Below are 26523 nucleotides of genomic sequence, written 5' to 3'. Positions count from 1 at the left end.
ACAGGGGCCCCAGGCAGCCTATGGGGCCCCAGGCAGAGCACAGTAGCCCCAGGCAGAGCACAGGGGCCCCAGGCAGCATATGGGGCCCCAGGCAGAGCACAGGGGCCCCAGGCAGCATATGGGGCCCCAGGCAGAGCACAGTGGCCCCAGGCAGCATATGGGGCCCCAGGCAGAGCACAGTGGCCCCAGGCAGCATATGTGGCCCCAGGCAGAGCACAGTGGCCCCAGGCAGAGCACAAGGGGCCCCAGGCAGCATATGGGGCCCCAGGCAGAGCACAGTGGTCCCAGGCAGAGCACAGGGGCCCCAGGCAGCCTATGGGGCCCCAGGCAGAGCACAGTGGCCCCAGGCAGAGCACAGGGGCCCCAGGCAGCATATGGGGCCCCAGGCAGAGCACAGGGGCGCCAGGCAGCATATGGGGCCCCAGGCAGAGCACAGTGGCCCCAGGCAGAGCACAGGGGCCCCAGGCAGAACATGGGGCCTCAGGCAGAGCACAGGGGCCCCAGGCAGAGCACAGGGGCCCCAGGCAGCATATGGGGCCCCAGGCAGCGCACAGGGTCCCCAGGCAGAGCACAGGGGCCCCAGGCAGCATATGGGGCTCCAGGCAGAGCACAGGGGCCCCAGGCAGCATATGGGGCCCCAGGCAGAGCACAGTGGCCCCAGGCAGAGCACAGGGGCCCCAGGCAGAACATGGGGCCCCAGGCAGAGCACAGGGGCCCCAGGCAGAGCACAGGGGCCCCAGGCAGCATATGGGGCCCCAGGCAGAGCACAGTGGTCCCAGGCAGAGCACAGGGGCCCCAGGCAGCTTATGGGGCCCCAGGCAGAGCACAGTGGCCCCAGGCAGAACATGGGGCCCCAGGCAGAGCACAGTGGCCCCAGGCAGAGCACAGGGGCCCCAAGCAGAACATGGGGCCCCAGGCAGAGCACAGGGGCCCCAGGCAGAGCACAGGGGCCCCAGGCAGCATATGGGGCCCCAGGCAGAGCACAGGGGCCCCAGGCAGAGCACAGGGGCCCCAGGCAGCATATGGGGCCCCAGGCAGAGCACAGTGGTCCCAGGCAGAGCACAGGGGCCCCAGGCAGCCTATGGGGCCCCAGGCAGAGCACAGTGGCGCCAGGCAGAACATGGGGCCCCAGGCAGAGCACAGGGGCCCCAGGCAGCATATGGGGCCCCAGGCAGAGCACAGTGGTCCCAGGTAGAGCACAGGGGCCCCAGGCAGCCTATGGGGCCCCAGGCAGAGCACAGGGGCCCCAGGCAGCATATGGGGCCCCAGGCAGAGCACAGGGGCCCCAGGCAGCATATGGGGCCCCAGGCAGAGCACAGTGGCCCCAGGCAGAGCACAGGGGCCTCAGGCAGAACATGGGGCCCCAAGCAGAGCACAGGGGCCCCAAGCAGCATATGGGGCCCCAGGCAGAGCACAGGGGCCCCAGGCAGCATATGGGGCCCCAGGCAGAGCACAGCGATATTTTGGACCACTGTGCGGTGTTTCAGACCCCCTGTGTGATGTCTGGGGCCCTGTTCTTAAGTATATTAAAGATTAAAGTAACGTATATTAAAGTATATTATAGATCAAATTTGACACGTTTATGAGCACCACTGAGTGATATACTCAAGAATGACATAATTTTTCAACATTTTATGGTTTCAAACTGTAAACACTCAGAGTTTTTTTTACTTCAACCAGAAAACCTTAACGGTTCATAAAAAACTTGACTGTTCAGGATATGATAAAAGTCATAGTATTCTGAATCTTTAACTTATAAAGATACCTTTACATGGGGTGATTATTGGTTCCAGAGAGGCTTTCGGCCGATAATCGTACACATGGCTGGTGACAGGACAATCTAATATATAATTGCCTAGAATACTACTTCCGGCAATTTGTGCCAACTTCCGTGGCTTTGTCCGGAGATAATGTCCGGAGATAAGTGACGTCACCAGGGTCCTACACCCGCTCAGGGTGGACAAAGATATATGCCTTCGTGGTGCGCGGCACTTTTCTGATTGGTTGCCGCCTGCCGTGAGCGACCAATCAGAAATGTGCCGTACTGTCAAGAATTGTCAAGAGCTGGTGAGTGCAGCCATTTTTTGTTCTTTCTTACTATTATTTATTAATTGTATTATTCTTACATTTGAATAAATAAAGTATATATGGATTCTAGACTCCCGATTCTTTAGAATCGGGCTGCCATCTAGTTACACTATAATTTGCTTATGCAGTGAGTTCAAACTGGATCTGTGCCAAAGCTAGTAGTGGGATGATGTTACAAGTGTGGTGAGCTGAAATGTTCTTATTTTAGCTATTTCTATTTAATCTATGCATCTATTAATTAATCTAAGGTCTAAAATTATTTAGGGGTCTTGTCTCGGGTCTGAACAAAGTTAGGAGTGTGGGATAAGGTCTCATTGTAGATAGTGGTCTGGTTTGAGGTAGGAATTTATATAGTGGTTTGGTATGGTGTCTAAAATAATCTAGGGATGTGGACTGGTTTTTGACTTATGTAGGTGCAGCGCCCCAGAGTTCTGGTCATTGCAGTAATGTCATTCTTCCACCAGGGGGAGTGATGTTACGTCTGAAGGCAATAAAGGAGATCTCCTCACCAGGTAAACACAATGCATGCAACATGTTCACACTCCAGACCAGAAGGGGGAGCTCTGAGCCAGTTTAAGGTGAACTCCCCTTTATAACATCCTGATCTGGAGGGAAAAGGGGTTCAGAGTTCAGTTCCTGTCAGGAAGACAGAGGGAGAGGAGCTCTGCTGGCATGAAGTGCTGCAACTCCTGGGAAAAGACACTAAAAAGTGAGCATATTGCAGAGAGTGTGCAGGAAAGCAGAGCACAGGAGAGGAATATCAGAGGGAGATCAGCCAGGAACATGCTGCTCCTTTCTGAGGCGCAGTAATCCGGTAGCCAGCATAATGAGGGAGTAAGGATCTCTACGCTTTACTTCAGAGACTGGCAGGACAGTTAATTCCACGTTACCTATCCGCACCTATACCCAGGAGGCACGGTGGCAACTTGTGGGGGCTGGGGAATCATAGGGTCCCTGTAAAAAGCCTCAGGCCACCAGTCATACGGGTTTGTCCTATCCATACCATCTGGGGGACAGAGAGGAAGACATAACATGTAGAACATCTGCAATAGTTGAGGACCTTACCGAGAAGCTCAGCAGGGAGGGACTACAACACCCAGGCGCTAGAGGAAGGCTACTGATTTCCACCTGGATAAGGGGACTCTGGATTTGCCTTCAGACCGGCTGGACTCTGCCTGCCCTGTGGTCTGTACCCTGGACTGTGGATGCTGAAGCCTTCAGTAAAGGTAAAGAGACTGCAACCTTGTGTCCTCGTTATTCACTGCGCCTTATATCATCCACCCTCCATCACCTACACTCTGGGAAGCCCTGGGGACACACTTCACCTGTGGGAAGGTATACCATCTGGCTGCCATAACATCACCCCAGCGGACCCCTAAGCAGCGTCTGTCACCCTGACCGAATACCACAGGTGGCGTCACGAACATTATACAAACTTTCCCTTTTATTGTACGTCCCTCAAAGGGCCACGGACCGGGTCGGGCCACCGTGACATTCCCCAAACCGAAGGACCCGAACCGAGTACCCCATTGCCCCTACCATGGGGCGCTCCATCTTTTTGGCGTCTACTGGATCTACTTAAGTCTGAAAATCGGGTCATGTGCGCCTAAAAGAACTGTGCCTAACTGTTGTGCTGAAAGACTGTGTGTTGCCATTTCCTGCCAAAATCCGCCATTGCCGCACAGCGTGGAGCACAAGGAGGAGGAGACGTACCTTCGTGGGCAGAGCTAGCCAAAAAGAGCGCGAAGCAGAAAGACGGGTGCCGTGCTGCTGCTTGGAGAGCCGGAAGTGGAGACGCCGTGCAGCAGAGCCGCAAGAAGAGACGCCGCAAAGTGCCGATTCCGGAGAGGAGCCCCAACTTCCACCAGGTTAGCAGAGGGGAGGAACGGCCATGTCCGACCCAGGAGGGGAAGTGGCGGTGGTCGCAGCCGCAGACCTAGAAGCGCCCACAGGCCTAGCAATACCCCCAGGCCCTGTAATAGGCGCAGCCGCAGGCCTTGTACCGCCGCCGGGTCCAGCAGAGCTTGCCGCTTTCATCAGCCAGCTGAAGGAATCTGCAGCCTGCTTGAGTTTTATCCCCTGACAGAGCCTCAGAAGGTTCACATGGTAACGGGCCAACTGTTTGGAGCAGCTCTGAGAGAGGTGAAGTCCTGGCCCGCTGCGGATAAAGGGACTGTGCAGCAGGTCTTTGCAAAGCTTAAAACCACCTTTGACACCCGCACCCCTACAGAAACCAAATTGAAGTTTTATGGGTGCAAGCAGAGGCCGCAGGATAGCCTACGGGACTATGCCCTTAATCTCCAGGAGGCACTGTGGGCAATCAAGCAGGTTGATCCAAACAGCATGCAAGATGAAGACAAACTCTTAAAGGAGCGGTTCATCAAGGGGCTCCTGTGCAATAACCAAAGGGCCCAACTGCACCTCCTGGCCATGCAGAATCCTGACCTGACCTTTGCGCAATTTAAAGACAAGTCCATCCAAGTGCTACAGGAGTGACAGCCAGCCGTGCAGTACTTCCTAGGCGTCAAGCCCTCACGTACCACCAGGAGGTGGCCAGATCCTCAAGTTTCTGCTGAGGCCGATGCCCAGATCCTGGAAGACGATTCCCCTGCAGGACTACGCCTCCAGATGCAGGAGCTGACCAAGAGCATTGCTGCATTAGCCCAGACCGTGCAGTCCCTACAGGAGGCCCCCAAGGAGAAGATCAAGCTGGCTTCCAGACCAGAGGATGTTCCCTGATGACGACAGAAGAGGATCCCGCCGACCAGAGGCAGAGATGACGATCGCTTTCATCAGGACGGACGACCCATCTGCCGCCGCTGCAACCAGGCGGGCCACATTGCAAGGTACTGTCATTTAAACGAGCAACCCCCGGGGCAGAGGGCCAACCCCCAGGAGTAGGTCGACCAGGCCCAAACAACTGGCGAGCGAAGTACATTGGAGGACGACCTGTTCTCCCCATTGTGATCGACGGTATCCCCATGAATGCTCTGTTGGACACCGGTTCTCAGGTGACAACTATGCCTTACATCCTTTATAAACGTTATTGGGAAGACACCGACATTACTCGTGGCCCTGATGATGATTTCACCATAGTAGCCAGTAACGGTCAGCCATTGCCACAAGTGGGGTACAAAGCGGTCACCATTAAAGTGGGGCGGGTAGAATTGAAGGCCCAAGGAATTGTAATTGTTGATATTGACCGACGTGTATGTAACCCCATGATGACCATAGATACTAATGTTAAAGAAAATTGTCTTGCAGAGGTTATTGTCTTATTGCAACAGGTGGCTGAAACTGCTGGTTCCAGTGAGCAACGTGTCCTGCAGAAAGAAATCAAAGCTCTAGTGCAGAGACAGCAGGTAGAACTATCTGGTGGAGAAATTGGCCGTGCCACAGTGAGTGATTCAATCCCCATTGCAATACCCCCCAGGAGTGAAATGTTAATATGGTGTCGGGCAGCAATAGGCCTCAGAGGTAAAGACTATCAGGCCCTGGTAGAACCTGTGTATTCAGACAGCAGGCCCACAATCCTGATAGCCAGAGGGGTGGTTGAAGTCCGCAAGGGGAGGGTACCAGTGCGTGTCCTTAACTGTGGAGATGAAGAGGTCCACCTAACCAAATATGCCACACTTGCCAAACTGTTTGCTGTTGATAATAATGTGATACAGGCAACAGAACCCTTGGTCCTGTCCAACCAGGCGGAGGACAATGGCTCTGCAGGACAAATGGAAGATTGGTGTCAGAAATTACACGTGGGCACTGACTCTACCCCATCACACCAAAAACAAGGGGCTTACAGGGTGGTCCATGAGTATGAGCGGGTATTCAGCAAACACCCACTAGATTTTGGGCAGGTAAAAGGGATTCAACATGATATCCCCACGGGAAATCATCCACCCATTAAAGAGAGGTACCGTCCTGTCCCTCCAGCTCATTATCAGTGTGCCAAAGACATGTTGCGAGAGATGAAGGAGGCTGGGGTAGTTATAGACAGTTGTAGCCCCTGGGCAGCTCCATTAGTCCTCGTCAGGAAGAAGGATGGCACGATGAGGATGTGTAGATTATAGGCAGATAAACCGCATTACACACAAAGATGCATACCCTTTGCCTAGAATAGAAGAGTCCTTAGCTGCCATTCGGACTGTGCAACGCCCCAGGAACGTTCCAGAGGATGATGGAGTGCTGTCTTGGACACAAGAACTTTGAAACCGTATTACTATATCTGGACGATGTCATTGTCTTCTCCAAGACTTATGAGGACCATCTGGAGCACCTGGCCGAGGTGTTCGAAGCCCTGTCCAACTTTGGCCTAAAGGTAAAACCGTCCAAATGCCCTCTGTTAAAGCAAAGTGCAGTAGTTGGGCCATATAGTGAGTGCCGAAGGAGTGTTCCCAGACCCTGACAAGGTCACTGTGATCAGAGACTGACCGAAGCCCAGCAACCTCCATGAGGTCCGGCAGTTCCTCGGGTTGGTAGGCTACTACAGGAGGTTTATCAAAGACTTCACCAAGAAAGCCGCGCCATTGCAAGACCTGTTAGTGGGCCAATCCAAGAAAACCAAGGGTAAGAATACCCCATTTCACTGGAACGACGGACTGGAGAGATCCTTCACTTGTTTGAAGTTGGCATTGACGGGAGAAGAGGTACTTGCTTACCCTGAATATGACCAACCGTTTGTGCTGTATACGGATGCCAGCAACATGGGACTGGGAGCCGTGTTGTCCCAGGTCCAGAAAGGCAAAGAGAGGGTAATTGCTTACTCCAGCAGGAAACTTCGCCCCACTGAAAGGAACCCTGACAACTACAGTTCCTTTAAGCTGGAGTTCCTCGCCGTCGTCTGGGCAGTGACAGAGAGGTTTAAGCATTACCTGGCCTCAGCAAAATTCACCGTCTTCACGGACAACAATCCACTGCCCCCCTTGGACACAGCAAAACTCGGTGCCTTAGAGCAGCAGTGGATGGCCCGGTTGTCCAATTATGATTTCACCATCAAGTACCAGGCAGGGCACAAGAATGCGAATGCCGATGCATTGTCCAGGATGCCCAACTTGCCAGAAACTGGAGAAGACTCGGAAACACTCGAAGAAATAGAGTTGCCAGCTTTCCATCGCCCCAAGGCCACTCAGTACTCCCATCATGTGAGGAACAGGTGCAAGAACAAGCAGGACGCCACACTGAATCCCCTGCCCCACCACGGATGGGCAGAGACTCAGGACAGTGACCCCGCGGTCCGTCGGGTGAAAGAGCTCCTGACGCAGGCAGGTTCACACCCTGGCCCGGATGATCCACAAGAGACGCAACAACTGTGGAAGGGGAAAGGCAAACTGTTTATCTACCATGGTAAGCTGTTCTGAAGAAGCTTCGACCCACGCACTCATGAGTTAGTATGGCAGTAGTCCCAAGACAAGATGCGCCAATGGTTCTGGAAATGTACCACGATGGAGCAGGACACTTTGGATGGAGGAAGTTGGAGAGTCTACTTCGTGGAAGGTTCTACTGGGTTGGCATGAAGAAAACCATTGAAAAGTGGTGTCGAGAGTGTGGCCCATGTAGCCTACGCAGGAAGGACCGTGACAGCAAGAGGGCTACTTTACAGCCTATAGTCACCAAACAGCCACTTGAATTGGTCGCGCTAGATCATGTGAAGCTAACACCAAGCCGATCCGGCTATGTCTATGCTCTGACCACTGTAGACCATTACTCCAGATTCCTGGTGGTTGTACCTGTCAAGGATTTGATGGCAAGAACAGCAGCCAAGGCCTTTCAACGGTACTTTTGCAGGTCACACGGATACCCAGAGAAGGTCCTTAGTTGATCAAGGTCCAGCCTTTGAAGCAGAGGTATTCCAAGAGTTCTGCAACTTATACGGATGCAAAAAGATCAGAACAACACCGTATCACCCACAAACCAAAGGAATGTGCGAAAAGATGAACCAAGTGGTAATCGACTTACTGAAGACCTTGCCTGTGGAAGAAAGGAACTTATGGCCAGAAAAGTTGCCAGACTTGGTAGATCTGTACAACCACATTCCAGTGAATTCCACCAACTGTACTCCAGCATATCTGATGAGAGGAAGATCCAGCAAACTACCTGTTGATCTAGATATGGGAGTCCTAACCCCGGAAAATCCATCATCTGATGCAGATTGGGATACAGAAAGACAGAAAAAGTACCGTCAAGTACAAGAGTGTGTTGAAAGAAGTCTATCTCAAGCCAGACAAAAACAAGAGCGAGACTACAACCAACATGCTCCTGCAGCTCCCTTGTCACCAGGTGAACAAGTGTTAAAGCGTAAAAGAAGAATGAACAGACTTGATGATCAGTGGGAAGCAGAGGCGTATACCATCTTACCGTCCAACTTTGACAATACTAAAGTCTGTCTTATCAGCAAAGTTGGAGGAGAAACTTCGACGGCAGTATCCAGAGACCATCTCAAGAAATGCCCTGATAAATTGAGGAACAGAGAAACGGATCCAGGAACATCTCCACCTATGGAAGAGAAGATGATACACACTGTTCTTGGAGATTTTCCTCAGTCTTGGACTCAAATAAATCAGGCCATTGTGATACCTGTCTTAACGTTTTATCAGCTAGAAACACCAGAACAAAATGCGACTCAGAACCGTCCAGAACCTGAAGAGACTCCGCACCAACAGGTTCAAGCAGCAACTGTCACCTCAACAGTGACTCAGCAACAGCAGATTCCGACAGAAAACATCATGCCAGCAGTCGAATCGGCAAATCCACCCTCTGCTATTGGTGAAACTGTTAGACCCATGGTGAGTCTGAGACCACGCAGACGACTACCTAGTAAACCTACACATAGTACACACACTAGTGGGTACGCTACAACAGACACAGTAGATCAGGAACTACGCAGGTCTACTCGTAGTACCAAAGGTCAAATCCCAGCTCGTTACAAAGATTAAAAATGTTAATAACTGCTGTTATATGCTTGAATTGTTTGCTTAGCTTTGTTACAGGTTTAAAAAATGGACATTGCGGTAATGGACAATGCTTACCCAAAGACTTTCTTTGTAAATAGTTCGGCACCTCCAAGGTGCACCCTGGTTCTGCCCACGTGACTGATGTGGGTAGAGCCTTTCTTTGTTTCATCTGTCTAAAAACAATACAGATGTCCTTTTACAAACTTGTTTTGCAACGTTCAAGTGTCCTCACCTCTCATAAAGGGAAGCCAAAGTTTTGTAATTGTTCAAATGCTTTCAAAATTTTGCATGTCTTTTGCTAATGAATTGTTGTTTTCTTTTCCTCCCAGTCCGGGAGTACTGGATTTAATGGGGGGGGGGGAGTGCAGCGCCCCAGAGTTCTGGTCGTTGCAGTAATGTCATTCTTACACCAGGGGAATGATGTTACATTTGAAGGCAATAAAGGTGATCTCGTCACCAGGTAAACACAATGCATGCAACATGTTCAGACTCCAGACCAGAAGGGGGAGCTCTGAGCCAGTTTAAGGTGAACTCCCCTTTATAACATCCTGATCTGGAGGGAAAAGGGGTTCAGAGTTCAGTTCCTGTCAGGAAGACAGAGGGAGAGGAGCTCTGCATGAAGTGCTGCAACTCCTGGGAAAAGACACTAAAAAGTGAGCATATTGCAGAGAGTGTGCAGGAAAGCAGAGCACAGGAGAGGAATATCAGAGGGAGATCAGCCAGGAACACGCTCCTCCTTTCTGAGGCGCAGTAATCCGGTAGCCAGCATACCGAGGGAGTAAGGATCTCTACGCTTTACTTCAGAGACTGGCAGGACAGTTAATTCCACGTTACCTATCTGCACCTATACCCAGGAGGCACGGTGGCAACTTGTGGGGGCTGGGGCGTCGTAGGGTCCCTGTAAAAAGCCTCAGGCCACCAGTCATACGGGTTTGTCCTATCCATACCATCTGGGGGACAGAGAGGAAGACATAACATCTAGAACATCTGCCATAGTTGTGAGGACCTTACCGAGAAGCTCAGCAGGGAGGGACTACAACACCCAGGCGCTAGAGGAAGGCTACTGATTTCCACCTGGATAAGGGGACTCTGGATTTGCCTTCAGACTGGCTGGACTCTGCCTGCCCTGTGGTCTGTACCCTGGACTGTGGATGCTGAAGCCTTCACTAAAGGTAAAGAGACTGCAACCTTGTGTCCTCGTTATTCACTGCGCCTTACATCATCCACCCTCCATCACCTACACTCTGGGAAGCCCTGGGGACACACTTCACCTGTGGGAAGGTATACCATCTGGCTGCCATAACATCACCCTAGCGGACCCCTAAGCAGCGTCGGTCACCCTGACCGAATACCACAGGTGGCGTCACGAACATTATACAAACTTTCCCTTTTATTGTACGTCCCTCAAAGGGCCACGGACTGGGTCGGGCCACCGTGACTTTCCCCAAACCGAAGGACCCGGTACCGAGTACCCCATTGCCCCTACCGTGGGGGCACTCCATAGGTTGCTATAGAAGCGAGTGTCCAAAGAAATCTCTGACTTGTGGTCTTCCAGTCACATTTACTAATAATCACAGGTGGCATTTAAATAATCAATTTTGGACATGATCAATTATGCTGTAGTGCAGGTGCCATGACCGACACCTGCTTGCAGAACATTTTTATTTTTTCAGTATATACATATATTCATTATGTAAACTAGGGGGCAGGTCACAGAGGGATCAGTAACCTGTTAGCAGTCTTCATTATGAATACCTAATTAGTGCACCACATAAAGACCCCCCTCCAGCCCGCCCCGGGGCACAGGCATATCATTAACTCAAAACTGAAAATAAAGATTAAACAACAACCACAAGATGGATTTCATCAACCCAGGTATCATTGTAATCAGTATAACGGCATTGACCTGATGATGTCTGCAGGTTAGTGTGCACAATCCTGCTGACAGGTTCCCTTTAAGAAGAACCTTTCCTCAGTATGAGCATATCAAACTGGCCACGTCATGTAATAGTGGCTACTCCTCTCCAATGCGGAGATATTAGCTCATAAAGTATAGGTTATAATTTATGTTATAGTCCAAGTAGTTGTTACCACAGATTTGTCTCTGGTGGTGTGTACTTTTTCTCCTGTATGAAGTTGACCAATCATAAGTAGTAAGGGAAAAAAAACACACGCCTCTCCTCACTGATCTCAAGTAGCTACTACTGACTGTTCCAGATCTAATCTCACACAGTTAGTGTTTAGGGAGGGTCAGAATTGACAGGACTATGAGATGAGTTCAGAAAGGGTTAGTAATAATATATAACTCAGCTCTGCTGCATCTCTACATAATAGCTGCAGAGATCAGTGAGAAGATTGGTCAACCTTATGCAGGGGAAGAAGTACACGCCCTCAGAGACAAATCTCTGGTAACGCCCAGTTGAACTATAACATAAATTATAATCTAAACATTACAAACTAATAATTCTGCAACAGAGAGGAGAAATTAAAAAAATGAAAACAATGTTTTACTCAGCTCTTCAGCCACTGTTCCATGATGTGGCCAAGGAACATGCACAAGATGGTGAAAGGTTGTCTTTGAGGTGCATTATCACTGCATGATTATCATGAACCTAAATTCCTAGGAATACTCGTTTCAATATTCATGCAAAATAAACAGACTGCAGTTCACCCAGCGAATAACAGACTTATTCGTCAGGGTGAAATTACCTTTTAGTTTGCCCAAAAGATCATAGTTTTCGGCAGCGCATCATCCTGTGTAAACAGGACCTGCAATGCCCACAACAAAGGCAGCTTATGCAAACTGAACCATCTGGTACTAGCTATTTATGCTCTGTGTAAACTGGCTATTAAACAACCATTGATCAGCAAACAAGTAGCTGGTATTGCATTGAATATTATATTTTGGTAATACTATTATAACATATATTTGTTACAGATCATCAACCAATTATTGCAGATGGGTAACATAATCACTTACCATATAAACCAAAGCAACAGCGTTGTGCATCTGAACTGAGGTGAAAAAAGGTCCCGAATTTTACCACGATCCTCCTATAAATGTGAAAAGCTTTATGTTTATTATAGTCAAACCCTGATCAAAAGCCTCAAATATGGCAGATCAGAAAAGCATTTTTTACTTCTGTGTGAGTCACCCACCAGGGCAGCGGGGTACTCGGTACCGGGTCCGGTATTAAAGGGGAAGTCACGGTGGCGGCGACCCGGTCCGTGGCCCTGGGTGCCCAATAAAGTGGACGGTCTTTTAAGGGAAAAGTGTTTATAAGTCTGACGTGACACCACCTGTGGTGTTCGGTCAATAGTGGGACCTACGCTGGGTTAAAGGGGTCCTCTGGGGGATTTTATTGCAGCACTGATGGTACACTTCCCACAGGTGAAGCGGGGTCCTAAGGTGTATGGTGGTGATGACGGTTGCCGATAAATGAGTAAAGGACACAAGTTGTAAGTCTTTACCTGGTTTACTGTAGTTGGCAGGCCACAGTCCAGGGCACCGGCAACAGGTACATAGGAGTACAGGCAGCCCGGAAACAAGCGGACTCCCCTTGGCAAGTCAGGTTAGGAGCCTTCCACTCGGCGCTTGCTTAAGTCCCTTGCTGCCTGAAGTGTTCCAAACAAGGTCCTAATTCTTTCAGTTCTTTCTCCTGTCCTGGGACAGGTACCTGTATGGCAGGCAGCTTGAGCCGTACTTTCTGGGGTCTCTACATGGTGACTCCAGGCTCCAGGAGGCTGCTGTTCCACAGGCGTAATTTGGGCAATGTCTGTATGATCTTATGCCCTCCGGTTCTGCTGAGTGTCCTGTAGTTCCACTCTAGCCTCGGGCTCCCGGTACCCGGTCTCTGCGCACTGACTCCTCGGAGGCCTATTCTCAGCCTCCTTGAGCCCTGAATCTCTCCTCTGCTCCTTTCCTGTCTGTCCTCGCTCACAGACTGTCTGTACAAACTGAACTAGCTCCTCCTCCAAACCAGGATCTTTATCCAGGGAAGCTGCCCTAAAACAGGGTTTTGAGCTCCCCTCCTGGCCTGGATTTGGAAGGTGTTGTGTGTGTTATAACCTGCCAAAGGGAATCTCACTTGTCTCCAGACATAGCACTACCCTCCCCGAGAGGAAGGCAGCACTACTGTGGTACCCGAACTCCTGGGGTGCCATATGTGTGCTGACCTTATGTAAATTGGACAGCATATGGACAGCACACAGACAATACAACTAATTTTTACACATGGACCAATGGTGTGCTAACTAAAAATCACAGCCTGCACTATTCTGATCCATTTTTTGTATCAGACTTGCCCATTAGACTCATCTGTGGCATCTTTTTTTTTTTTACCGGATTATTAACATAGAAAACTGTATTACATCTTGTAATATTTTTTAATTGATGATTTTTAAAAACAGATGCCAAGGATGTCAAAAACAGGCAAACAAATGACATACAGAACACAATGTGGGTGACGATGCAATTAAAAAATGTCTTTTTTTCTGGAAAATTAACCTAACAATTTTACATTTGCTATTCTGAACCTGGTCTTATCTTTATAAAGAAATGACTCATTGCTAGGATATGCTATCACTTTATGATTAGTGGGCATCTGCTGGGTCCAAAAGTACATAGCTAGGTTAGAGCTTCTCAATATTTTTTTTTATTAGTGCCACACCAGCCAAAACTTAGTGATAGTTCATAATCTTACAATTTGTCTCCTTAAAGGGGTTTTCCCACGAACAAAGGTTAATTTAATCAATAGATCTTGGAATAATAATAGTACGTTCCACAATTGTATGTGTTGATAAAATGTCCCTGTGCTGAGATACATGTGCCCCTGCTGTTTACTGTGTAATGGCTGTGTCTGACCATGCAGAAACATGGTCTGATCATACCGTTAGTTTGAGTCAAAAGACCTGTAGCAGATCCGAGCAAGGGGGTTCATACATTGACTATGAAACACGGACATACCAATTCAGCCTTACTCAGTGTTACATTAAAGTGGTTATCCAACCTTTTAAAAAAACTCAGAACTTGGGCCCACCATTAAAATACAGTGAGTGGTTGATAAGGGCTTAATATGATAACCAAAGAAAATCCAGGGCAACCTATGGTAGAGTATTCCAAAGACTTATGCTTGTTGGGGAACTCTGTTGGAGATTTTACATTGTGACCCATGAGCTTCAAGTTACACCATTGAGAGGGACACTTCACCAATGAAGCCTGTCAAACTTAATTAAAAATGTATTATTTATCAGTATTTCTTAAATTTTCAATAATCAAATATATCAATATAATCAATCAGTTTTACTATATTTTAAATAATTTTGAAATAAAAGGTAAAGATGGAGAATTAAAAAGTGTATGTACTTTTTTCTCACTGGCTTCAATGTAAAAAGTGGTTATCTATTCTTGATACAGGAAAGATATATATATCTTTGTACCGTGTTAGCCAGTAGGTAAAAAAAATATTTAGAATTGAGAGTCCTCAGTGGTTGATACCTTTTAATGGCTAACTGAAAAGATGGTAACAAATTGCAAGCTTTTGAGACTACTCAGGTCTCTTCATCAGGCATATACTAATACAAAATCTGAAGAATCACATATTTATACACAACACAGCAAATAAATACTGCAATAGATAAGACAAGTGACGCAAAGCAGAATGTGTCTCATGGATCTAATGTCTTTTTACATCAATTGAAGAATTTGCTCCTCAGACCTTGTGGGGGCATCACAACACAGATCCAGACCCCAATCAGCTGACAATAAAACTTTCACACTCGTTATCTATGAACTATTCCAATATTTATGGCCACAACTGTTTATCCCTCTCCCATAATGATAGTTCTGCTTTGCGTCACTTGTCTTATCTATTGCATTATTTCATTATTTCTTTGCTGTGTTGTGTATAAGTATGTGATTCTTCAGATTTTGTATTAGTCTATGCCTGATGAAGAGACCTGAGTAGTCTCGAAAGCTTGCAATTTGTTACAATCTTTTTAGTTAGCCATTAAAAGGTATCAACCACTGAGGACTCTCAATTCTAAATATTTTTCTATCTATTCTTGGGGAGCACACAAGAAACATCATATTTTTACTACCAACACAATGGATTTAAACACAGCACTGTGTAGGGTATGTGCACATGCTGTGCATTTTGCTGCGGATCCGCAGCGGATTGGCCACTGTGGATTCGCAGCAGTTTTCCATGTGTTGTACAGTACCATGTAAACTTATGGAAAACAAAATCTGCAGTGCACATGCTGCGGAGAAAAACGCACGGAAGCGCTGCGTTGTTTATTACGCAGCATGTCAATTCTTTGTGCGGATTCCGCAGCGGTTTACACCTGCTCCCCAATAGAAATCCGCAGGTGTAAAACCGCAGGAGGAATCCACACAAAAAAAGCGAAAAAAACGCGGTAAATCAGTGCGGGAAAAATCCGCACGCCTTTCCGCAACGTGTGCACATACCCTTACTATCAGCTCTGCACCAACCAATAAAGCATTATTACAATGGGAGAAAATATGCATACTCACCTGCCTGGATAAGATAAGTTTCCCTAAAGGCATTGGAGCACCATTCTCTGTTGCTATACGCTTTAAGGTAGCGAGAGCTTTCTCCTGATTTCCAGACAGGACATCATATCTAGCGCTCTCCGGTAACCACTATAAGATAACATGTATTGAGCAAGTTGAGTAACATAAACTAACATCTATATATAATTGTCTAAGGGGTACTTCTGCCTGTTTGTCTGTCTGTAAGGGAAATCCTGCGTCGCTGATTGGTCGCTGCCGGCCGGCCGCGACCAATCAGTGACGGGCACAGTCCAGCCGTGAATTCGCCCTTCCCTACTCCCCTCCAGTCAGTGCCCCAATGCTGCCTATGCAGCATCAATAGTAAAAAGATCTAATGTTAAAAATAATAAAAAAATAAAAAAATCATTATATTCTCACCTTCCGGCGCCTTTCCGGCTCCTAGCGACGCTCCGGTCCCAAGAATCCATTGCGGCAATGACCGGAGATGACGCAGCGGTCTCGCGACCGCTACATCATCATGTGTTACTGCCGCAATGCATTCTTGGGACCGGAGCATCGCTAAACGCCTGGGCTGGATCCAGGGGCCGCCGGAGGGTGAGTATATAATTATTTTTTATTTTAATTTTTTTTTTAACAGAGATATAGTGCCCACATTCCTATATACTACGTGGGCTGTGTTATATACTATGTGGGCTGTGTTATATACTGCATGGGCTGTGTTATATACTGTGTGGCCTGTGTTATATACTACATGGGCTGTGCTATATACTACGTGGCTGTGCAATATACTACGTGGCTGTGCAATATACTACGTGGCTGTGTTATATACTGCATGGGCTGTGCTATATACTGCGTGGCCTGTTATATACTACGTCTCTGTGCTATATACTACGTGGGCTGTGCTATATACTACGTGGGCTGTGTTATATACTATTTGGCTGTACTATATACTACGTGGCTGTGTTATATACTACGTGGCTGTGCTATATACTAAGTGGCTATGCAATATACTATGTGGGCTGTGTTATATACTACGTGGCTGTGCTATATACTACGTGGCCTGGGTTATATACTACGTGGCCTGTGTTATATATTACATGGGCTGTGTTATATACTGCGTAGGCTGTGCTATATACTACTATACATATTCTAGAATAGGAACAAAACCTCAGATACAGAAACCATAACTACATGGAGAATAGTCCTGTCTGGATCATCCAGGACTCATAGGGATAATACCCTGAGATACTTCTAAATCAATCAGAACCAAAAAACACGAAGTAATATAACTCACAAAAGTATAAAAATTGTATATGTTTATTAATAAATATAAGAAAACAAAAAACAAAAATGAAAAATAATAATTACAATCCAGAAGAAATAGAAAAAAATAAACACAGAGTCGTATGAATATTGAGAACTGGGTGCACCAGAACTAGTGTTGCACCATGGACAAAGAGGGGAATTTGTAATTTAAAGTGCCAATGCTTCATATATCACAGTAATAGGTATAATACTAAAGTAAGAAGGGATATAGCATGTGGTCAAGTGACCGTCATCTTAACAATATAAGAGAGAGCTAATCTCATATTATCCTCTTACCCTTCTCCTTGTCCATGTGTAGCAACACACGCCCCTACGCGCGTTTCGCCCACAGCTTCGTCGGGGGGCTCGCATCAACGACGAAGCTGTGGGCGAAACGCGCGTAGGGGCGTGTGTTGCTACACATGGACAAGGAGAAGGGTAAGAGGATAATATGAGATTAGCTCTCTCTTATATTGTTAAGATGACGGTCACTTGACCACATGCTATATCCCTTCTTACTTTAGTATTATACCTATTACTGTGATATATGAAGCATTGGCACTTTAAATTACAAATTCCCCTCTTTGTCCATGGTGCAACACTAGTTCTGGTGCACCCAGTTCTCAATATTCATACGACTCTGTGTTTATTTTTTTCTATTTCTTCTGGATTGTAATTATTATTTTTCATTTTTGTTTGTTGTTTTCTTATATTTATTAATAAACATATACAATTTTTATACTTTTGTGAGTTATATTACTTCGTGTTTTTTGGTTCTGATATTCTAGAATACCCGATACGTAAGAATCGGGCCACCAACTAGTAAATAATAGTTGTCGGCATAAGGATGACTCTTTTACAAAACAGAGAACATATAATAAAGAGATCTGTTCCCTAAAATGTCCTTAATGCATCCTGTGTTGTTAAATTGTAAACTACGTCCTTAATATGGAATGAACATTACAAATGCATGAAAAAGTCTAATTTAGTACGTAGTTGCTAAATACTTACAAAACATAAAATTGCAAAGACTATCAGTGGCACAGCAGAAAAGATCAGGAGCCAACGCCATCCTAAGGTGGGCATCACAAAGATAGCCAGCAGAACTTCAAATACTGTGCCTACTGCCCAGAATATCTAGCAATAGAAAACAAATGTTATTTTATATGAAAATTTACATTTAATGGTTAAAATATGCTACATTTTACACTGTGGATCATCAGCTCCTCCTCTCTATGCTCCGCTCTATCAGACCCATTCTCTTGGGTCTCCGCCTACCACTCTGACCATTGCTTTGTTGTATCTTTTGCTGGTTCTTCTCCTCCTCTTCCCCTTACTGATGTAGTCCCTCAAGGTTCCATCTTAGGCCCACTCCTCTTCTCTCTATAAACTGCCCCTATTGGATAAACCATCAGCAGATTTGGTTTCCAGTACCATATGCTGATGATACCCAATGATATAAACAAAAAAACAAAGAAAATATAAATAGGGTCTTGGAAATTTTTGGGAACCGAATATGAAACAAAAAAAACCTAAATAATTTTTAATCAATACTTCTAAAAGTCCAAGATCCCAATTATTCCTTAAAAAGGGAGTTGGTATAGGTTCTAATGAAGATAGTCCATATAATTTATCAATCAAGATAGAAAATTATATGATTAATATATCCCATAGCTATATAAAGATACTGGAAGAGTCTAGGGAAGATAGGTTGTGCGTTACCCTATATAGATCCCTTACCAGCAGCGGAGGTTGGCACCCTGGGTAGCGAATTGGCGCCCCCACTCCACGTCGACTGACCCTTCCTGGCCCTGACCAGGACTCCTTAACAAAAGCCACCACCAAACACCAAATAAAGTGCTTTTAGTGCAATTTAGTCCATTTATACTCATATCTCAGTGTGGTAGAGAGAAGGGATAACCAGACTCTTATCCCTAGGTCACAAGGAATTTGAATAATGTCTAGACGTATCTCTCAATTAAGTGAGAAGGAAAAAAGGCAGGAAAGAATGATCTGATATCAACCACTCACATAGAAAGATGCATGGTCCCAGAGGCACAATGGCATCATATCCCCACCAGCACCATGGGTCCTTAAAAGCACCAATGTAATAAGCAGCCAGAAATAGATAAACACTTATCTCAAAGGGGCAGTTGCCCCATCCCGACGCGTTTCCCCCCTATATTACCAGTCCAAAATGAGGTTCATCAGGGGAGATGGCAGCAATGAGCCACAAGCAGCATCTGTCAATAGGGCTGTTCTTTCCTTCTGTAGCTCTGTCTGTATAGATTAGCTTATAATTCATCAGGGCATCATGGAGACCTAATATGTGGATGCTAGATAGGGATGTCCTGTTTACACATCTATGTTGGTGAACTACCTATAGTTGCATCATGTTAGCAGTTCTTAATGAGTGCAGACAAGCATTACTCTGAAGTTTGATAACTACAAGAAAAAATGTAATTGCTCATAACCAAGAATTATTTGAACAATGAACTGAAATAATCTAAAATATGAATAATAACTGAAACTCATCCGTATCAGAGTATCCTCACTCTTTAATAAATCTTGTAAGCATTCAACCCTTCTCCAGTTGTCTTAAAGGACCTCTGCGGTGTTTTGTTTTTTATTGTGCCCTCTGTTAGCAATTCGTGAGTGTATAAAAATACTTACCTGTCTTACTTGTCTTCCGTTTCCAGCACCGCTCTGGCCTCTCCTCCATCATGTGACCATATTTGTCACTTGACGGCCCACACAGCAATTTTTGTGTGTATCTGACATCACTTTCTCAATTTACAACGTAAGTTCATAAGACTCAAATCGAGAAGCTCTAGCTTCATAGTCTGGGTCATATACACTCACCGGCCACTTTATTAGGTACACCATGCTAGTAACGGGTTGGACCCCCTTTTGCCTTCAGAACTGCCTCAATTCTTCGTGGCATAGATTCAACAAGGTGCTGGAAGCATTCCTCAGAGATTTTGGTCCATATTGACATGATGGCATCACACAGTTGCCGCAGATTTGTCGGCTGCACATCCCAAAGATGCTCCATACAAGGCAGGATGGATGTTGTGAATTTGGATTCTGGGCTCCCCCGGTGGCTACTGGTGGAATTGAACTGGTGTTGTCATCTTCTCTGTTCACCTGTTCCCATCAAGATGTGGGAGTCGCTATATAACCTTGCTGCTCTGTTAGTTGCTTGCCGGTCAACAATGTTATCAGAAGCCTCTCTGTGCTTGTTCCTGCTCCTAGACAACTACTAGATAAGTTGGACTCTTGTCCATGTTTGTTTTTGCATTTTTGTTCCAGTTCACAGCTGAAGTTTCGTTACTGTGTCTGGAAAGCTCTTGTGAACAGGAATTGCCACTCTGGTGTTATGAGTTAATGCCAGAGTTTTAAAGTAATTCCTGGATGGTGTTTTGATAGGGTTTTCAGCTGACCATGAAAGTGTCCTTTCTGTCTTCTGCTATGTAGTAAGTGGACCTCAAATTTGCTAAACCTATTTTCATACTACGTTTGTAATTTCATCTTAATTCACCGCCAATACATGTGGGGGGCCTCTGTCTCCTTTCGGGGTATTTCTCTAGAGGTGAGCTAGGACTAATATTTTCCTCTGCTAGCATTATTTAGTCCTCCGGCTGGTGCTGGGCATCTAGAATCAACGTAGGCATGCTACCCGGCCACTGCTAGTTGTGTGTTAGGTTTAGTTCATGGTCAGCTCAGTTCCCATCTTCCAAGAGCTAGTTCCTATATATGCTGATGCTATGTTCTCTTGCCATTGAGAACATGACAGTTTGACCGGCCCACTAAAGGGTTAAAATCCTTGGCTGAGAAAGGAGAGAAATAAGAAGTCTGCTGAGAATTTTTTTTTTTTTTTTTTTCTCCTTCTAATCTTTGAATGGCTCTGTGTCCACCTGTTTGTAATGGATCTTCAGAGTGTGACTGCAGGTTTGAATAATCTCGCCACGAAGGTACAAAATTTGCAAGACTTTGTTTGTCATGCACCTGTATCTGAGCCGAGAATTCCTTTGCCGGAATTTTTCTCGGGGAATAGATCTGGGTTTCAGAATTTTCGAAATAATTGCAAATTATTTTTGTCCCTGAAATTTCGCTCTGCCGGAGACCCTGCACAGCAGGTCAGGATTGTGATTTCCTTGCTCCGGGGCGACCCTCAAGACTGGGCTTTTTCATTGACACCAGGGGATCCTGCGTTGCTCAATGTGGATGCGTTTTTTCTGGCCTTGGGGTTGCTTTATGACGAACCTCATTTGGAGCTTCAGGCAGAAAAAACTTTGATGTCCCTATCTCAGGGGCAAGATGAAGCGGAAATTTACTGTCAAAGATTCCGTAAATGGTCTGTGCTTACTCAGTGGAATGAGTGCGCCCTGGCGGCGACTTTCAGAGAGGGTCTCTCTGATGCCATTAAGGATGTTATGGTGGGGTTCCCTGTGCCTGCGGGTCTGAATGAGTCCATGACAATGGCTATTCAGATCGATAGGCGTTTGCGGGAGCGCAAACCAGTGCACCATCTGGCGGTGTCCACTGAGAAGTCGCCAGAGAGTATGCAGTGTGATAGAATTCTGTCCCGAAGCGAGCGGCAGAATTTTAGACGGAAAAATGGGTTGTGTTTCTATTGTGGTGATTCTACTCATGTTATATCAGCATGCTCTAAGCGCACTAAAAAGCTTGATAAATCTGTTTCCATTTGCACCTTACCGTCTAAGTTTATTCTATCTGTGACCCTGATTTGCTCTTTGTCATCTATTACTACGGATGCCTATGTCGACTCTGGCGCCGCTTTGAGTCTTATGGATTGGTCCTTTGCTAAACGCTGTGGGTATGATTTAGAGCCTTTGGAGACTCTTATTCCTCTGAAGGGGATTGACTCCACCCCATTGGCTAATAATAAACCACAATACTGGACCCAAGTAACTATGCGTATTAATCCGGATCACCAGGAGATTATTCGCTTTCTGGTGCTGCATAATCTACATGATGATTTGGTGCTAGGATTGCCTTGGCTGCAATCTCACAACCCAGTCCTCGACTGGAAAGCTATGTCTGTATTGAGCTGGGAATGTAAGGGGGCTCATGGGGATGTACCTGTGGTTTCCATTTCATCATCTATTCCCTCTGAAATTCCTGAGTTCCTGTCTGACTATCGTGACGTCTTTGAAGAATCCAAGCTTGGTTCATTACCTCCGCACCGAGAGTGCGATTGTGCCATAGATTTAATCCCGGGTAGTAAATACCCAAAGGGTCGTTTATTTAATCTGTCTGTGCCTGAACATGCTGCTATGCGAGAATATATAAAGGAGTCCTTGGAAAAGGGACATATTCGTCCATCGTCATCTCCCTTAGGAGCCGGTTTTTTCTTTGTGTCAAAAAAAGACGGCTCTTTGAGACCATGTATCGATTATCGGCTTTTGAATAAAATCACTGTAAAATATCAATACCCATTGCCGTTGCTGACTGATTTGTTTGCTCGCATAAAGGGGGCCAAGTGGTTCTCTAAGATTGACCTTCGTGGGGCGTATAATTTGGTGCGTATCAGGCAGGGGGATGAGTGGAAAACCGCATTTAATACGCCCGAGGGCCACTTTGAGTATTTAGTGATGCCTTTTGGTCTTTCAAATGCTCCGTCAGTTTTCCAGTCCTTTATGCATGATATTTTTCGCGATTATTTGGATAAATTTATGATTGTGTATCTGGATGATATTCTGATTTTTTCGGATGACTGGGACTCTCATGTCCAGCAAGTCAGGAGGGTTTTCCAGGTTTTGCGGTCTAATTCTTTGTGTGTGAAGGGTTCTAAGTGTGTTTTTGGGGTACAGAGGATTTCCTTTTTGGGATATATTTTTTCTCCCTCTTCCATTGAAATGGATCCTGTCAAGGTTCAAGCTATTTGTGATTGGACGCAGCCCTCTTCTCTTAAGAGTCTTCAGAAATTTTTGGGCTTTGCTAACTTTTATCGTCGATTTATTGCTGGTTTTTCGGATATTGCTAAACCATTGACCGATTTGACTAAGAAGGGTGCTGATGTTGCTGATTGGTCCCCTGACGCTGTGGAGGCCTTTCGGGAGCTTAAGCGCCGTTTTTCCTCTGCCCCTGTGTTGCGTCAGCCTGATGTTGCTCTACCTTTTCAGGTTGAGGTCGACGCTTCTGAGATCGGAGCTGGGGCAGTGTTGTCGCAGAAAAGTTCTGACTGCTCCGTGATGAGGCCTTGTGCCTTCTTTTCCCGTAAATTTTCGCCCGCTGAGCGGAATTATGATGTTGGGAATCGGGAGCTTTTGGCCATGAAGTGGGCTTTTGAGGAGTGGCGCCATTGGCTTGAGGGGGCCAGACATCAGGTGGTGGTATTGACTGACCACAAAAACTTGATTTATCTTGAGACCGCCAGGCGCCTGAATCCTAGACAGGCGCGCTGGTCATTATTTTTCTCTCGGTTTAATTTTGTGGTGTCATACCTACCGGGTTCTAAGAATGTTAAGGCGGATGCCCTTTCTAGGAGTTTTGAGCCTGACTCGCCTGGTAACTCTGAGCCCACAGGTATCCTTAAGGATGGAGTGGTATTGTCAGCCGTTTCTCCAGACCTGCGGCGGGCCTTGCAGGAGTTTCAGGCGGATAGACCGGATCGTTGCCCACCTGATAAACTGTTTGTTCCTGATGATTGGACCAGTAGAGTCATCTCTGAGGTTCATTCTTCTGCGTTGGCAGGTCATCCTGGCATTTTTGGAACCAGGGATTTGGTGGCAAGGTCCTTCTGGTGGCCTTCCCTGTCACGAGATGTGCGAGGCTTTGTGCAGTCTTGTGACGTTTGTGCTCGGGCCAAGCCTTGTTGCTCTCGGGCTAGTGGATTATTGTTGCCCTTGCCTATTCCTAAGAGGCCTTGGACGCACATCTCGATGGATTTTATTTCAGATCTGCCTGTTTCTCAGAAGATGTCTGTCATCTGGGTGGTGTGTGACCGTTTCTCTAAGATGGTCCATTTGGTTCCTCTGCCCAAGTTGCCTTCTTCTTCCGAGTTGGTTCCTCTGTTTTTTCAAAATGTTGTTCGTTTGCATGGTATTCCTGAGAATATCATTTCTGACAGAGGGACCCAATTCGTGTCTAGATTTTGGCGGGCATTCTGTGCTAGGATGGGCATAGATTTGTCTTTTTCGTCCGCTTTCCATCCTCAGACTAATGGCCAGACCGAGCGGACTAATCAGACCCTGGAGACATATCTGAGGTGTTTTGTGTCTGCTGACCAGGATGATTGGGTTGCTTTTTTGCCATTGGCGGAGTTCGCTCTCAATAATCGGGCCAGCTCTGCCACTTTGGTGTCCCCGTTTTTCTGTAATTCGGGGTTTCATCCTCGATTTTCCTCTGGTCAGGTGGAAACTTCGGATTGTCCTGGAGTGGATGCTGTGGTGGAGAGATTGCATCAGATCTGGGGACAGGTGGTGGACAATTTGAGGTTGTCCCAGGAGAAGACTCAGCTTTTTGCCAACCGCCACCGTCGTGTTGGTCCTCGGCTTTGTGTTGGGGATTTGGTGTGGTTGTCTTCTCGTTTTGTCCCTATGAGGGTCTCTTCTCCTAAGTTTAAGCCTCGGTTCATCGGCCCGTATAAGATATTGGAGATTCTTAACCCTGTTTCCTTCCGTTTGGACCTCCCTGCATCCTTTTCTATTCATAACGTTTTTCATCGGTCATTATTGCGCAGGTATGAGGTACCGGTTGTGCCTTCCGTTGAGCCTCCTGCTCCGGTGTTGGTTGAGGGTGAGTTGGAGTACGTTGTGGAGAAAATCTTAGACTCTCGTGTTTCCAGACGGAGACTCCAGTATCTGGTCAAGTGGAAGGGATACGGCCAGGAGGATAATTCTTGGGTGAATGCATCTGATGTTCATGCCTCTGATCTGGTTCGTGCCTTTCATAGGGCCCATCCTGATCGCCCTGGTGGTTCTGGTGAGGGTTCGGTGCCCCCTCCTTGAGGGGGGGGTACTGTTGTGAATTTGGATTCTGGGCTCCCCCGGTGGCTACTGGTGGAATTGAACTGGTGTTGTCATCTTCTCTGTTCACCTGTTCCCATCAAGATGTGGGAGTCGCTATATAACCTTGCTGCTCTGTTAGTTGCTTGCCGGTCAACAATGTTATCAGAAGCCTCTCTGTGCTTGTTCCTGCTCCTAGACAACTACTAGATAAGTTGGACTCTTGTCCATGTTTGTTTTTGCATTTTTGTTCCAGTTCACAGCTGAAGTTTCGTTACTGTGTCTGGAAAGCTCTTGTGAACAGGAATTGCCACTCTGGTGTTATGAGTTAATGCCAGAGTTTTAAAGTAATTCCTGGATGGTGTTTTGATAGGGTTTTCAGCTGACCATGAAAGTGTCCTTTCTGTCTTCTGCTATGTAGTAAGTGGACCTCAAATTTGCTAAACCTATTTTCATACTACGTTTGTAATTTCATCTTAATTCACCGCCAATACATGTGGGGGGCCTCTGTCTCCTTTCGGGGTATTTCTCTAGAGGTGAGCTAGGACTAATATTTTCCTCTGCTAGCATTATTTAGTCCTCCGGCTGGTGCTGGGCATCTAGAATCAACGTAGGCATGCTACCCGGCCACTGCTAGTTGTGCGTTAGGTTTAGTTCATGGTCAGCTCAGTTCCCATCTTCCAAGAGCTAGTTCCTATATATGCTGATGCTATGTTCTCTTGCCATTGAGAACATGACAGATGGATCCATGCTTTCATGTTGTTTACGCCAAATTCTGACCCTACCATCCGAATGTCGCAGCAGAAATCGAGACTCATCAGACCAAGCAACGTTTTTCCAATCTTCTACTGTCCAATTTCGATGAGCTTGTACAAATTGTAGCCTCAGTTTCCTGTTCTTAGCTGAAAGGAGTGGTACCCGGTGTGGTCTTCTGCTGCTGTAGCCCATCTGCCTCAAAGTTCGACGCACTGTGCGTTCAGAGATGCTCTTAGGCCTACCTTGGTTGTAACGGGTGGCGATTTGAGTCACTGTTGCCTTTCTATCAGCTCGAACCAGTCTGCCCATTCTCCTCTGACCTCTGGCATCAACAAGGCATTTCCGCCCACAGAACTGCCGCTCACTGGATTTTTTTTCTTTTTCGGACCATTCTCTGTAAACCCTAGAGATGGTTGTGCGTGAAAATCCCAGTAGATCAGCAGTTTCTGAAATACTCAGACCAGCCCTTCTGGCACCAACAACCATGCCACGTTCAAAGGCACTCAAATCACCTTTCTTCCCCATACTGATGCTCGGTTTGAACTGCAGGAGATTGTCTTGACCATGTCTACATGCCTAAATGCACTGAGTTGCCGCCATGTGATTGGCTGATTAGAAATTAAGTGTTAACAAGAAGTTGGACAGGTGTACCTAATAAAGTGGCCAGTGAGTGTAGATTTACATTGCGAAAGTGTCTGCTGGTCCACACAGAGGGTGTTTTGAGATCTGGATAGTCACAAATGCTGTCACATGATCTAGAAGAGGACCAGAACAGCACTGGAAGAGGCAGAAGACAGTAACCGGTAAGTATTTTAATGTACTCACCATAGACGCATTACATAACTGATTGCTAATGGAGGGGACACTAAAAAAAAAAAAGTGGAAGGGTACTTTGATTTCCAAGAACTCTGTATGA

General features: G+C 46.6%; 1 protein-coding gene across 2 annotated transcripts in view; it reads right to left on the bottom strand.

Moving 5' to 3' along the window:
* The window catches only part of SVOP (SV2 related protein), a 102393-nt gene that overhangs the window by 15318 nt on the left and 60552 nt on the right, over positions 1–26523 (bottom strand). For both annotated transcript variants that reach the window (XM_077296095.1, XM_077296086.1), the window contains 3 exons: positions 17890–18015; positions 15574–15702; positions 12019–12092 (listed from right to left, as the gene is read on the bottom strand). In XM_077296095.1, the coding sequence (XP_077152210.1) occupies positions 12019–12092; positions 15574–15702; positions 17890–18015 (329 nt within the window). The remainder of the gene's footprint in view (positions 1–12018; positions 12093–15573; positions 15703–17889; positions 18016–26523) is intronic.

Source organism: Ranitomeya variabilis, chromosome 1, assembly GCF_051348905.1.
Source record: "Ranitomeya variabilis isolate aRanVar5 chromosome 1, aRanVar5.hap1, whole genome shotgun sequence".
Taxonomy (NCBI): Eukaryota; Metazoa; Chordata; class Amphibia; order Anura; family Dendrobatidae; genus Ranitomeya; species Ranitomeya variabilis.
The sequence above is the reverse complement of the archived record's forward strand: the minus strand, read 5'-3'. Positions and strand labels throughout refer to the sequence as shown.